The sequence below is a fragment of the Canis lupus genome, chromosome 38, assembly GCF_011100685.1.
Source record: "Canis lupus familiaris isolate Mischka breed German Shepherd chromosome 38, alternate assembly UU_Cfam_GSD_1.0, whole genome shotgun sequence".
Classification (NCBI taxonomy): Eukaryota; Metazoa; Chordata; class Mammalia; order Carnivora; family Canidae; genus Canis; species Canis lupus.
The window spans coordinates 22,813,601-22,828,810 of record NC_049259.1 but is presented as its reverse complement, the minus strand read 5'-3'; the positions used below and the strand labels follow the sequence as shown (position 1 = coordinate 22,828,810).

Sequence of the window (15,210 nt, the reverse complement as noted above, 5' to 3'; positions counted from 1 at the left end):
CCTTCCCCTCCCCCGGCCCCTACGTAGCCCCCCGCAGCCCCGAGCCTGGAGACACGGCCCCGCACACCACACCTCAGGCCCTAGGAAGGCCAGGGCCAGGCACCGAGGCCGGCAGGAACCACACCAGCCCATCTTGGGTGAGAGGGCCACACATCACACACACAACAGCAGTCAGAAAGAAGAAGAAAAAAAAAGCTTTACTGAGAGAAAATACACAACAAAGTCCAGAATGCGTGGTTTTCAGGCCACTCCGTCGCCCCCCCAGCAACAGGAACACAGACCACTCAGTCACCACACAGCCCCTACCTCGGGGCAAGTGCAGCAGCTCACAGCTGGTCTGACCGTGGCTAAGAAAGGGGCAGAAGGAAGGAGTGTCTGGAATTCCATCCTTTCACTGTTCCCTTCCTCCCTGGCTTATTCTAGTAGAATCGGGCTGCCCCAGGGTGCAGAGTTTCTGGTGGGGGGGCAAAGAAATAGCAGCACAAGCAATAGGGCAAGAATTCAACTAGGACTTCCGTATCCGTGACCGGTGACGGGACGGGCGTCCAAGCCCCAGCCATCTTCATCCTCCAACGACGTGTCCCTCAATCGCAAGATGTCAGAGGCGGACAAGCTCCAGCGGCCGACCCAGGAGGGCCTTCTCTACTTCGCTCTTCCACCAGGAGAGGAGCTGCTGCGGTGAGGTGGGGGCTTCAAGAATCAAGCAGCTGCCGCCGAGGGCGTGTGTCCCCGTGTCCCCGCCGCACACAGCGGGAGAGACCGCCTGCAGTCAGTTCAGTCAGGCGCGAGAGACGCCGGCCTCTGCGGACCAGAGGCCCTGAGACCGCCCCGGAACACCACCGGGAGGAGAGGTGGGAGACCCGAGGCAAAGGACTGAAAGGAGTTTCCGGTTTTCCCAGCCCCGAAGCTGTGGCAGGAAGCAGGGCAGGGCAGAGCTGAGGACCCTTCCATTCTAGAGCCTCCGAAAGCCCAAGGGGCTTGCCCCGACCTCCAAGGGCCGCGTACAGAGGGCGGGCTGACCCCGGTGTGACCGTGAACTCACGATCCGCTCTCATCCCTTTATTGCAGTCATAGAGGATATATAGGTATTTAAACGGACAATAATTTTAACGTGATACATCCAAGTTTGACTTGCTTTTTAATATATTTATAGATATAAAATTAGGCCTCTAACAGTGACAGGGCAAGGAGATCGCTGCCACCAAACAACTTTTTCTTAACATTAACAGAAGAGGTAACACGTCCTTCGGATTCCTCCTCCGCCTCTGCCCCCCTTCCCCTCTCCCCCAGCCTCCCTCACCAGGCCTAGTTGGGGTGACGGGACGACGGAGAGAAGAGCGGGAAGGACACCTCATCAAATGTGAAACACTGTGGGAAGTACAGAGGACGAGCGGGTGGAAAGGAAAGTGAAGAGTGTGGGATGGTTAGGGGCTCTAAGGACCTCCCGGAAAAAACAGGATCCAGGGTTGGGGTTGTTCAGGGGGGAAAAAAACAATGCAACTGTCACAGACTTTTAAAAAATAAAGAAGAAAAAGGCCAAAAACCTAAACCAAAGAGAGAGTGGCACTTGTACCGCCCCCACTGTGGCCCATGGGTCCTGAACAGCCAGTCACCCCCACCCCCCACCCGAGAAACAGGGAGATTAAAGAAAAGGAAACCCCATTCCCTACCCCAAACCAGTTAACAAAATAGGCTCCCCCCTCCCAAAAAACAAGGCTTTGGGGAGAGGCCATTTCTGCTGAGCTCTCTGTGCCTCTCCATGCAGCCCACCCCGGGGCCTGCTCCCACTCCGAGCTACTCCGCAGGTTCACTCCCCCTCTGGTCTTTCTCCTGGGATGTCTGTCTTTTTCATCTAAAGCAAAAAGTCCAAAGTGCGTGTCTGCTGAATGTAAGGGCCTGGGACAGGAAAGGGCTGCCCAGGCAGGATCGGGTTGGCAGCCCCAGCCCGCCCTTCCTGGGTACGAGGCCTCAGGACGGCATGCACTGCACCCGGTCGGGGCCCTCCTCCTCGTCCGAGGTGTCGGAGGAGCTGGGAGACTCGTCGGAGTCCGCATCTGTGGCCCCAACCCCAGGTTCTCGCCAGCGCTGTAGAATGGGAAAGGCTTGTTAGTAATTTCCCTGAACCAGGACAAGCCTGTTAGGTCTTAACTCTAATTCGGATGCTCTAGGCCAGGGGTCAGCAGAATGCTTCTGAAGGGGCCAGATGAGGAGTCGTTCAGAGTCCTGGGCCGCTGCTCTGCTGCAACTACTCAGCTCTGCTCTTGCAGCATGAAAGCAGCCACTGACAATGTAAACGAATGGGTAGGATTGTGTCTAATAAAACTTTATTTACAAAAGTTGCCAGAGTTCGCCAACCCCTGTCCTAAACCTCTTCTTCCCCCCTAAGGGAAAAAAGGCGGCCACCCCTTCCCCCACATTCCTCCTCAACTCTTTCCCCACCCTCACACCTCCGTCCCCGTGGAGACAGCACTCTCATGCACGGAGACAGCACTCTCATGCACGGCGACGGGGAACGGAAAGCAGACACCACCCATTCTGCCACACCAGGGCTCTGACGGGGATGGGGGACCATGCAGAGGACACCCAACCCAAGCCACCGGATCCCTTTTAAGGTGGTGAGGAAGTGGGCACTGGAACACTCTCCCCTCCAGAGCGTCACCGCCCTGGGAGCTCACCTCCCCCACCCGCTTACCCGGTGGTGGCGTCTCTGTCTCAGGTGATGCATGAGGAACCAGAGCATGTGGCTATCAAACAGGTCGGTGTGGTGCAAGCTATCTTCATCCCGCTCCCGCTTGTTCTTCTTAATCACCTGGAACAAAAATGGGTGGTGGGAGTGGGCATGAGCAAGGAGTAAGAACCCTGGACCTGACCAGAAAAGACTGGCATTCTATCCCACTGAAAACTTCCTTTAGGATCCGTTAAGCTGAGGTGCTGAATGAGATCAGGGAAGGATGCACCACGTTTATCCACAGAGAAGACTGGGAAGCTCTAAACCAGAATGGTTCTTCTAAAGACACCCCAACCGCTCCACCGTTTACTAGAGGCACCCCGCAGCCCCCGCCGAGCCCCCGCGCTGGGACCACTCCCCAAGGGGCAATCAGTGCCTTTAAAGAACTGAGCAGCAGTTATTCCTTCCCATGACAACGAAGACTCAAAATGTAACGTGGACATGGGCAGTCAGCTACTCACGTCCTTCAGCCCTGTCAGTTCAGTGGAAGTTTCAGCTGTGGGCGCCCAGATCTTGACGTCATGGTCAAGGCCACTGGTTGCCAGCACTGGCAGGTGAGGGTGGGGCTCGAGACAGTTCACCTGGTGAGAAGGAAAGGAAAGCACAGGCTCAGGGGGTGTATGCAAACGGGGCTTAAAAACCACTACTCACCTTGAGCCAAACATATTCCTCAATCAGAGCTGAAGCAGCTGCTGGGAAGGCAGGCCCAACCATCATGAGTGTGGGCCAAGGGCCCTGGGGGTGGAAGAAACACTGGACACAGACTGGGTAGAAGACCAGGCCCATCGCTCATTTCCTAAGTATAGGCAGGGGTGGCCTCACCCTAGACACAGCCCTAGGGGTGGGCGGGTGACTGGCCAAGCTTACTGCTGGCTTCACAAAAAGGCAGTGAGGTCCAGATGACCTCATCCACTCCGGATTCCACAGCTCCAACTTGCCCATGGCTGGAAAAAGAAAAACCTCTCAGTGGCTTTCACCAAATGGCAAATAAAGTTTTAAAAATGAAGAAAGCAACAGCTGCTGCTGAACCCCCAGAAAAGAGTCCAGGGATGATTACATTCCCTTGGCACTGTTTACTTGAACTGGAGGGTGGCACAGGCTGGGGGGTGATGAGGTGCTGGAGCTCTAGTCTGCTTGAGAACCCTGCGCGCCCCAGGGGACAGCACCCTGCAGTGGCCCTGGAAGCCCGACAGGCACAGTGCAGGAAGACAGTGTCCCGGAGCACCCATGGTTTCAATGTCCACCACCTCCGGGTACAGTCACTGGGCAGGAGAAATGTACTTGGGCAGACAGGCAGGCCTTCTGGCTTAGGCAGCTTCCTTCTGTCTGGAGGCACCCATGCCCCCTGCTGTCTGACTTGAAAACATCAGCCTTCCAAAGGGCCAGGCAGGGCCAGGCAGGGCAGGGCAGGGCAGGGCAGGGCCGGGCCGGGCCGGGCAGGGCAGGGCCGGGCCTGGGCGCTCCCATGGCCACTGGAAGAGCTGGTCCCAGATCCAGCTGCTGAAGCATTTTCAGGCTTTTAGTCAGATGAGGAATGGATAGGAAAGGCACCCGGAAGGAAGAGGGTGTGGTCCTCGCCCTCCTCACCACCCCCCCCCATCCCATCCCAATCCCATCCAGCCCTGCAGCTGCCCCATAGGCCAAGAAAACCACCCCTGGCAAAAAGCCTCTTTTATCTTTTACTTCTCTCTGGACCAACTCCTCTCTGCCTGGCCTGCACGCGCAGAGGGAGCAGCTGGGGGGAAACCGGGGCCAGCATGGAAAATAAAACTGACCCACAGACTTCCAATTTCTTTGTTCTCCCGCTTTACAAGTAAATAGAAATGCTCCAGAAAAAACTGAAGCTAAGCCTGAGCCTAAGAATAAAGCAGAAACCCCATCTCTCCTCTTTTCCTTCTCTCACTCCTCATGTCTGCTCACTGCAAAGTTTATACTGGGGCTCTCTGAGGTAGTGTGGAAGTTTCCGGCATCTGCAGCTCAAGGCAGCATTAGACAGGAACTCCACTGCCTGAGAATATGATCAAAAGATACATGATAACTCACACATACAACCCTGAACTCATTCATCCACCTCCAGATAATAATAAGCCTTTGCTACCCTTCTACTCTGATCTAGCTCTGCTCAAGCACGTCAGTAAATCAAAAAGCACAGAGGAGAAACTCCTTGGAATTTACGACTAAAGACAAAGTCAAGGGCGCGGGGAAGTCAGTAGCGCACGGTACCCGGGTTGGAGCCGCAGGGGGAGCCGACGGAGAGCTTCTGGGCCAGGCCTGCCTTACCCTGTCAGTGACACGCTGGAGCAGAGCTCCAGCCTTAGGAGGACTGGCCTGGGGGATGCAGGGATGGGAAGCGGTCGAGTGCTTCGGGACACTAAGGACTGTCCTCTGACATCATGCCCCCCCACCCGTCCCTGAATGGGAACAAACAAAGGACTAGAGTTTGAGCCAAAACCAGAGGCAAGAGACCTGGGCAAGGAGAGGGGAATTTCTAAGATCCCCTCTGGTTCTAATATTCTGCTTTATGATGAGCTGCTATGAATGTGCTTTTGAGGCTGGTGCCTGGAGACACACTACAGGGAAGTCAGGACCAAAAAACAGAGGCCTAAGTGAGGACACACAGATCATCAAGTCACCCAGGGGCACGCAGAAGCTGGGAACCTTGTCTCGGGGTGCAGTCTCTGTATCTCTTGTTGGGAACTCTCACTCTTGTGACTTGTGACCACTGAATCCAGGCTTGAGGCCCACCTGTCCCAGGCAGGTGCCCTCCCCGTTGAGCACCGGGATTAGTCATCCAACTCTGATACTGGCTGTGGTGAAAGCACAGTGGCCTGCAGAGTAGTCTGGGAGAACGGACAAGTGCTGGCCTGGGGGAGGGCATTCAGCCCTGCGTCTCTGGAATGGGACGCAAGACAGTTTATGATCTAGAAAGGATTCACTGGCCCCTCCTGACTTCCTTCGGACTCCACGCCTACTGCAGAATCCTCATGAAGACTCCGAGGTTTTCGTATGTTCGTTGCAGATGATGGAAGAGGGCTTATGGCAAAGAGCAGGACGTGAGGCAGGCAACAGTGAGACAAGCTTTCATGATCTAAACGCCTCTCCACATACATTTAGGCCACAGAAGCCTTGGATGTGTACTGGCCCCAGGTCCCCCAAATTTAGACAAAACCAGAAAAAATCTGAAATAACTTCCCACGAGGGGAAGAGACACACAAAAAAAGGGAGCCTGACGGCAAGGACCCATTTTAAATTATACCAGCACTCTCGGGACAAGCCTCATGACGAGGTGGCTGGGCTCTCTGCAACCGCCCAAAGCTTAGATGGAATGAAACGGAAGAGAAACCAAGCTGTCTCAGCCACTCCCCTTCGAGGCCCTTAACCAGACTGCCTCGGGGAATTGGTACAAGGCAGTCTCCCACACTGCCTCTCTTCAGATCTTCTGCAGCCCAAAACCCTTACCATAGGAAGCCACTCAACTCCCTTCCTGATACTGGGGCTCAAAACAGAAAAAAAATATATGCTTAGCTAGATCCATCTTGGAAGCTGACCACACTTCACCCCCCATTCAGGATCCTCATGCTTCCTCTCTGCCCTCCCTCTGGGAAGGCAGTCCAGAACTCCAAGGAGAGACAGATTGTGATGTGATCATGGGCTGCATAGCAGGCTGCTCAGTCATCATTAAAAAAAAAAATTTTTTTTTTCTGTATTTGTGCTGTCCCTATTAGCTCCTTCTAGCTTGTATCCACTGACCCAGGATGTAGTCAAGATCACTACTTAGCTACTCTTAAGGGATGAGGGATGAGGCATGAGGCATGGAGACGTCTTTTGCATAGTGCAGGATGGAGCGCCCCCAACTCCAATGGTTTTCTCTAGGAAAGGGGCACACCTAGGGATCCCTTAGTCAAGCCGGAGGTGGTTCTTCTCAATAAACCACACGTTAGAGGGGCAGAAGACCGAAAGAGGAAGAAAGGATTTCACCAAAACCTCAGTACCCCAGACTATAGTACTGCCTTTAATTTAGCTGGCTAGACCCCTAAGACCTGGCATCATGTTGCCACGCTAAGTTCAGTGGCCCTGCCAAAACCTACCTTGCCGGCGAGGGCACGGAGCCAGGCAGCCGAGCACGGCATACTCACCACGCCTCCCTTGTCCCCCTCCATGAACTGAACGATCTGGCAGGAGGACTTCTCCCAAAGGAAGATGTGCCCGCAGTCACTGCCGCTCACCACAAACTCACTCTTGGGGCCATAGAAATTGACGCCTTTTACTGAAATGATAAACGAGGGAAGAAACCACACAAGAGTTGGCATCAGGCCTGTGCCTGTATATATTTACCTCAGAGGGACTTTAGTTATTCACAAACTCTAAGCCAGCTAAAAAAGAGCCAAAGAATTCCTTTCATTTTCACAAAACACATCAAGGGACTGTGTGTATAAGAGAGAGAACAAGAATCACACAGTCCCAGGGACTATTTCTGTTCCCCCGCAGAGCTCCCCAGGGCTGAGGGGCTGCAGACCCCCAGCAGCAGCAGCGTCAGGCTCACTGGTCTCCACCCCCTGGAGCACCTCCGGCCTCACCACTGCCCTCCTTGTCCCAGCCTGACCACCCCTGCTCTGCCCACTCCCAGGCCACCCCGTCCTACACCCCAGGATCACCCTGGGTTTGCATACTTCCTTAGTACCTTGTCGCTGCTTCCAGGCCGGCAGCTGGCCCGAGGACGACGGAGGTACATGCCACTACTGCCTGGAGGAAGCATCTGAACTGTGCTTGCTGCCGCGAGTCTGAGTGACAAGACTCCGCTCTCTGCAATTACTAGGGGGAGCTGGGGCCCCAGCAGCTATGTGCAGTGCACAGCGGTCATGGGACTGTACCCATGCTTCTGTCTGCCCGTGGACTAAGCTCCAAGCACCAGTACTCCCACTTCCCCTCACCAGCTCAGAAGAAAAAGGGCAAGTCACTGCTCTCTCCACGTCAAAATTATGACAGACACTTGTTAGGAGCGGTGGCGATCGCGAAGAGCAGTGACCACCCCAACCTTTCTGCACATTAGAGTCACACAGGGAGCCTTTTAGAAACCTCTCTCAAGCTGTACCCCACACCAATTAAATCACAATGTCTGGGGACAGAAGCCAGGCTTCAGTATTTTTTTTAAAAGATCGGCAGGCAACTCCACGCTGTAGCCGCGCTCAGGAACCACATGCGGAACACACACCGGCCCACCCTCGCCGCAGACGGGAGGAGGCACCCGCAGCACACCGCCTCCTCGGCCCCATTCAAAAGAGTCGCTGCCACCTCGGCCCTCGAGCTAGAGGCTCCCCCCTCCACGACTCCAGGCAATTCAGTACCACAGACTGAGGAGGGCTTTCCCAGACTCTCTAACAAGCCCGTGATGCCTGAAGTTACCTGAATCGTAAGTAAAATATCGTCACTCAAGTCTCCTTATGCCCAAATGACAAGTCCCGCCTCTGCCGTGAGAGGGGCGTCGGGCCCTCGGTGCTTGAGCACAGCAGGCCCGCGAAAGCTCCGGCCGAGGGAGGGCCGCCCTCGTGGGCCCGGTAATTGTGATCCTTCAGCCTGAATGAGCTACCGCAGTTCTCTGAGCCACCAGGCAGCAACTGGGAAGACAGGCTCACCTGTGGCATTATTCCTGTGGCCCTTGTATCTCTTCACATACTGGGCCCCATCGCTGTGAGAGGAGTTGAAGAGGTAAATGTCTTCGTCATTGTAGCTGGCCAGGAGCTCTGCCAAGAACAAGCACACAGCCGTGAAGGCAAAGGCTGAAGAGAGCTGGGGCCAGAGGTGGGGGGCTGGGGCGCAGCCTCTTGCCAGTGGTGCCCCCTCCTAATCCCAGGTCTAGCACCCGTCTCCCTCAGTTGGAGCAGCAGGCAGTCAGGTGTCCAGGGCAGCCGAAGAACACACTGCCAACCCAGGGGTAGCAGAATGCTCAGGAAGTCACACCCACTAACTCAAGAATGAGCCGAAGGCATAAGCACCTGCTCAGGCAAGGAGCCTGGGCTTCAGGACAGGCACTGCCAAATCTCATCTGCAGCATTCTGCAAGAGGCGCCTGGCATCTCCAAGGGTCATCGGCTGCATCCTCCCGCTGCGTGCTCACCGTCAGCAACTATCCCCAGCTGCTCCACGAGGAGCCAGAGCACAGCGGTGAGCACCGGAGGGCACATGCCTCACTGGCTCAGCAGCTCCCTAGACAGAGGGGGCGTGCCAGCCTAGGAGCTGGGCCCTGCTCACGTACCTGTGCCGTCGTGGCTGTACACAAGACAGGTGATGTTTGCTTTGGACTCACTGTTCACCTGCAATAAGGAGCAGATACTGACTGATGCCCCACCCCCCCACTTGTTATACCACCTTCAGGAAACAGGTTTTCCTTCAAACTCCCCTCTATCTTCTCCCAGAGAGAGAGAGAGAGAGAGAAAGAGAGACAGAGACAGGAGTACAACCAGTGAAACTTGGCCACGTCAGGGGAGAGGGCTTCCTGTTGGTTGTTTTCTGTGTGCTAGCCAGCTGACACACACTCCGTATCTCATTCGGCCTTACCATCACGGGGCAAGGCAGTTATCTTTGCCCTACACTTTGTCAGTAAGAAAATCTAGGCTAACAGGTGAAGTCACTGCCCAAAATCACAAAGCTGGCTAGTGGTGGAGCCAGGATTCAAATCCAAGGATCTGACTCAAAAGTCCAAGCTCCTCCCACCATGCCAACAAGTTCGGGGACAGCCTTGGGATTGAGTTAGAAAAGCCGGGAACCAGCGGCCCCTCGTGAATCTTACCAGGTGATGAGGACAGAATTTCTTGAGCACTCCATTGTTCTCGTTCTCATCAATCTTCCTCTGGTCGTAAATCCTGTAATGTAGGAAACAACAAAAGGTTAAAACTCACAAAGGGATCCCTTGAAGAGTTGCAAAGCAGTGGCAGGACCAGCAGTCGGCGGGCTGTCAGGACAGATAAAGGACACCGCCCAACCAAGTCTGTGGCTCCCACTCCTCCCCGTAGGTCCTCCTCTGCTAGCCCTTTCTGAATCCTGCCTCTGAGCCACACACTCGTCTTTTCAAGGGGTAATCCTAAATCGCATCAGTCTAAAGTGGCTTCTCTCTCCTCTCAGCTTTTACTTGCTTACTGTTTATTTCCACTGAAAGCCCCCAACAGGCTTTCCTGCTGCACGCAGAGGCCATGCTCAAGTCCGTGTATCCTCAAGCCTGTCCTGGTCCCTAACTCGGCCCGCTCTCTCTTGCAGTTCCCCACAGTGACGATTACAAACCCCGCCAGCATCTCCTCAAGACTCGCTCTTCTGGCCTTCATTCCCATCCAACCACCGTCACCTTTCCTTATCTCTGCAATTCAAACTCTGACCATTCGTTCCAGCATCTAGGACAGATGTCACCAGCCGGCTATCGCGTCAGTGCTGGACATACAGGACACACAAGACACGGCCGGGTGTGCTTCCTCCCATCTCTGCACCTCCTCTCCAGTGCCGCTCTTTCCTTCACTCTGAGGACCAGCTTTCCTTAGCCCACTCCTCAACCTCTTCCTCGGGCCTGTCTGCCCACTTCCTAAAAACCCTCCCTCTGTTTTTTCTGTCCTTCCCTCTCGCAGTCATATCACTGAAAAGAGCAACCTGTGTTCAGTGTTTTCATTTCCTCACTTCCTATTCCCCTCTCAATCCATTCCCATCGAGGTCTGGCCCGCAGCCCACTGGTGACACTTCCCCGGCTCAGGTCACCTGTAGCCCCACAGACTCCACACACAGTGTCCCCTTCAGGCTTCTCATTCTCCTCTTGACACTGTTCACTAGTCATTCCCTAAAACCATTTCTTTCCTTGATGGCCAACCATCCCCTTCATCGTGTTCATGAGCTTGTCGGTCTTTATCTCCTACATGCTGACGTTCCCCGGAGGTCTGGTCTTAAGTTCTCTGCACTCTATAGAGGGAAACTATAACCTAGAGGGAGGTTTTGCCTAGATTATTTGTAGTATCCTTCAAACTGACCTCCTTGCTCACGCTGTCGCCGGAATTATTCTAAAATGCAACATTTCATGCAAATTCCCTGCTTAAAATCTCTTCAGTGACTGTGTATTTTCTAAGTCCAAACTCCTTTGTATAACTCTCCATCTTTCTCAAATACTCTATACGTCAAAAAAACAAAACAAAAAAGCTATGCTTCCTTGAGCATACCGTGTCACTCTATACATACCGTCCGCTCTACCTGAAATACTAATTTCCCATCCGTTCCGAATATTTCCTCTGTGAGAAAGAACATGGAGAAATGGTTTATCCCATGTTTCAGGAGTCTGACTTGAGTTCAAATATGAACCGTGCTTAGTAGCTGAGTAATCCTGGGCATTTACTTATTATTTTCAATCCTTATATACCTGTTTCTCCAGAATGCTCCTTAAAGGCAGAGACTGTCTCGTCAATTGTATGTCTAGCACATAGGAGATACTGCTCAGTGAACACTGGATGAATAAATGAATCAATCAACACATGTCAGTATTCTCCACAATTTCTTGCTTAATATCCTGCATTAAGAGAATTATCTGGAAATGTTTGCTAAATGAACCCCCCCGAAAAAAAAAAAAAAGAGGATACTACTGTACTATCTACCAATTACTATTTCTCAGGAAACACAGCCATCTGATAATCAGATGTTTTCCCTCTTAACTAAGTCTAAATTAACAGCTCTTAAATGTCACTAAGCCATCATAAACTAATCTAAGTCAGCAAATTAGTAAAACATATTTAAGTATTTGATATTTTGGTGTATGGACCATTCGGTGTTCCTCAGTAGCTGATGCTCTCTCCCCTTCCCCTTTATGAGGCAATCCTTACCTTCCTTCCGCCTTCTTCCGTAACTATTTAAGAAGAATCTACTATATTCTAGATATGACACTAGACTAGGGGTTGGCAAACTTCTTAAATGGCAAGATAGTAAATAATGTAAGTTGGCAGGCCATCTGGCCCCTGTCACAATACTGAACTCTGCCATTGTAGCATGAAAGCAGCCTTGGATAATGTGTAAATGAATGGCCCTGTCTGTGTTCCACTAAAACTTTATTTATAAAAAACAGGCAGTGTAGGGTCACCTGCCTACCTCAGTTGGTTAGGCATCTGACTTCAGCTCAGGTTATGATCTCAGGGTCCTGGGATAGAGCCCAGCAAGAGGCTTCTCGCTCAGGGGGAGTCTGCTTGTCTCTCTCCCCCAGCCCCTCCCCTGGTTCCAGCTTGCTGTCTGTCTCTCTCTCTCTCGAATAAATAAAATCTTAAAGACAAAACAGGCAGTGTAGTTTCTCAGCTCCTGTGCTAGACCGTGCTGATACAAAGATGAATACAAATTTTCCCCCTATTTTCTGAGCACAGAACAGGACCTTGACATTAAAAAAAAAAAAAAAAAAATGTTTTAAAGTCAGAGACTATTTTTTCTAGCAGTTTTAGGTTTACAATAAAACTGCAGGGGTGGCAGAGATCTCCCACACACTCTCTGCCCACACACATGCACCACCTCCACCACTATCAACACCACTCACCAGAATGGTTTTTGTTAGCTTTTACCAAGGACAAACCTACGCGGACACATCGCAATCGGCCAAAGTCCACAGTTTACCTGAGCGTTGCTATTATGCTTTCTACAGGTTTGAACAATTGTATGACACACAGTTATCATTCTGCTATCCTACAGAACATTTCCGTTGCCCTAAAAATCCTCTGTGCCTGTTCCTCTTCCAACCCCAACCCTGACAACCACTAGTATTTCTATTGTGTCCCCAGTTTTTTTGCCCTTTCCTGAATGTCATCTGACTGAAATCATATAGTGTACAGCCTTTTCAGACTGGCTTTTTTAAACTTAGTAATCTACATTTCGTGTTCTATGTCTTTTCACATCCTGACAATGACAGCCCATTTCTTATTTAGCACTGAATCCTCTTCCATTATCTAGATGTACCAGTTTATCCATTCACCTACTCAGGGACACCTTAGCTGTTTCCAAGTTTTGGCAATAATGAATAAATAAAGCTGCTGTCCACATCTGTGTACAGGTGTCTGTGCGGATGCAGGTTTGCAGCTCCTCTGGGTAAATACCAAGGAGCATGACTGCTAGACCATATGGTAACAGCATGTTTAGTTTTGTGAGAAACTAGCAAGCTGTCCTCCAGTGCACTGCATCACTTTGCATTCGCACCAGCAGTCAACGGGAGTTCCCGGGACTCCACATACCTGCCGGCATTTGGTGGTGTGTTCTGGAGTGGTATCTTGTTGTTTAATATACATTTTTCTGATAACATAGGATGTGCAATATCTCTTTATATAGTTACTTGCCACGTATATACCTTTAGTGAGATGTCTCTTAAGGTCTCTGACCCATTTTTTAATTGGGCTGGTTTCTTACTGTTGAGTTTTAAGAGTCCTTCTTATAGTTGAGGTAACAAGTCTTTTATCAGCTATGTCTTCTCCAAGTATTTAGTCCTTACCTGGGGCTTGTCTCTAATTCTCTTTCACAGACCAGAAGGTTTTCATTTTAACAAAGTCTACCTTATCAACTATTTCACAAATCATGTCTTTGGTATTGTATCTGAAAAGGCATCACCACTCTTTGTCTGACATCTTAATCTTAGCAAGGCTGCAGAGCAGCCGCCACTCTCTGAGCTTCGCAACGCCACCCAAGGACAAGAAGAAAGATGCCAGAGAGGTGGCCAAAAAAGACCAAGACCAAGTGAACAAATCTGGGGGCAAAGCCAGAAAAGAAGTGGTCCAAAGGCAAAGTCTGGGACAACCTCAATAACTTGGTCTTGTCTGACAAAGTGACATATGATGAACTCTGTGAGGAAGTTCCCAACTCTCAGCTTCTATCTCTGAGAGACTAAAGATGTGAGGAGCAGCTCTCTTCAGGAGCTCCTTAGTGAAGTACTCTTATTGAACTAGTTTCAAAGCACAGAGCTCAAAGAACTTACACCAGAAAAACCAAGGGCGGAGATGCCCTGGCTGCTAGTGAATATGCATGAACAGATCCCACTAACTTTATTTGGAAAATAAAAATTTATTAAGTCAAAAATAAAATAAAAAGCCACTGCCATACCCAAAGTCATCTAGGTTTTCTCCTATGTGATCTTTTAGGAGTTTTATAGTTTGGGGTTTTACTTTTAGGTCTGTGATCCATCTGAGTTAGTTTTTGTGAAGGGTGTGAGGTCTGTCCAGATTCCTTTTCTTCACATGTGGATGCCCAGCTGTTTCCAGCGCCATTTGTTGGAGTGATTATCTCTGCTCCATTGTATTGCCTTTATTCCTTTGTCAAAGATAAACTGACCATATGTACATGGGTCTACTTAGGGCTCTCCATCCTGTTCCACTGATGAATTTGTTCTTTTGCCAATACTACACCGTCTCCGTTGTCGTAGCTTTATCCAAGTCTTGAAGTTGGGTAGTGTCAGTCCTTCAACTTTGTTCTTCCCATTCGATATTGCATTGGCTGTTATGGGTCTCTTGCCTCTCTTTATAAACTTTAGAATCAGTTTACCAATACCCATAAAATAGCCTGCTGAGATTTTTATTGGAATTGCACTGAATCAACAGATCAAGTTGGAAAGAAGTGACACCTCCACAATATTGAGTCTTCCTATGCCTTTCACACATTTTAAATCAAATAGTGACTTCAGTACTGCCTCGACACCCTTATGGAATCTCCACAGGCCTTCAGGCACCCATTAACTCATTACCCTTTAAGCCTCTCTCTTCCCTCCTCACCTTCACTTCCCCTCCCGCCCCCCAACCTGCCCATAATCTAGTGTTCTCTTGGTGTTGCTAATATCAGCCTAAGGACAGAGAAGCAAAGGGACTATTTATTGAGTGTTTATGAGCCAGGGCCTATATCAAATCCTTTACCAATAAATTTACACGTCAACCAACCACCACAGGACTCATTCATCTGATATGTTCTCCTTTTCCTCACTCCTATCAATTTGTAAACCAAACGAAATGGGACTTAGGCACTTACACCTCCACCACTTCCACTTGCCTACTTTTTCCTTCCTTCCCCGCATCCCCCCCCTTTTTTTGGTTATAGGTCAAAAAGCATGTCTAAGCTTCCTTTAATGCTTCTTCACAATACCAAACCAAAATTCCCTAAGCCTTATTAAGGATGAGTAAGCAATTCCTCTGTATTCCTTTGAAGGAATTCTTTCAGGTTACAAATGAAAGCTAATGGTTCTTATAAAATATTCACTATAAATATTTTCAAATTTGTACTGGAAGGTGAGCTCTTTAGGTTTTTTCAAAGAAAGAATCAGAAAGGGGAAATCCCAAATAACTGGCTGAACTGAAGAGATGCCAGAGAAAGCAGGAATGACCCTAATGTCAGAGAAGAGCTGGGGTGCTACAAGGCCACCTGCCCACACAGTGTCAGTGTGCCTCAGAATCTATACATGCTTCTGCCAAATAAATAGTTTGTATCTGCTGAAAATCTGCAATGTACAAAGGG

General features: G+C 50.6%; 1 protein-coding gene and 1 pseudogene across 3 annotated transcripts in view; one reads left to right on the top strand and one right to left on the bottom strand.

The window, feature by feature from the left end:
• Window positions 1–176: 176 nt before the first annotated feature.
• Window positions 177–15,210, bottom strand: part of DCAF8 (DDB1 and CUL4 associated factor 8) — a 42,112-nt gene continuing 27,078 nt past the window's right edge. For all 3 annotated transcript variants that reach the window (XM_038586354.1, XM_038586353.1, XM_038586355.1), the window contains 7 exons: window positions 9,515–9,587; window positions 8,981–9,038; window positions 8,362–8,469; window positions 6,865–6,995; window positions 3,190–3,309; window positions 2,693–2,809; window positions 177–2,085 (listed from right to left, as the gene is read on the bottom strand). In XM_038586354.1, the coding sequence (XP_038442282.1) occupies window positions 1,969–2,085; window positions 2,693–2,809; window positions 3,190–3,309; window positions 6,865–6,995; window positions 8,362–8,469; window positions 8,981–9,038; window positions 9,515–9,587 (724 nt within the window). In that variant the 3' untranslated portion in view covers window positions 177–1,968. The remainder of the gene's footprint in view (window positions 2,086–2,692; window positions 2,810–3,189; window positions 3,310–6,864; window positions 6,996–8,361; window positions 8,470–8,980; window positions 9,039–9,514; window positions 9,588–15,210) is intronic.
• On the top strand, window positions 13,291–13,738 carry LOC119868079 (annotated as a pseudogene).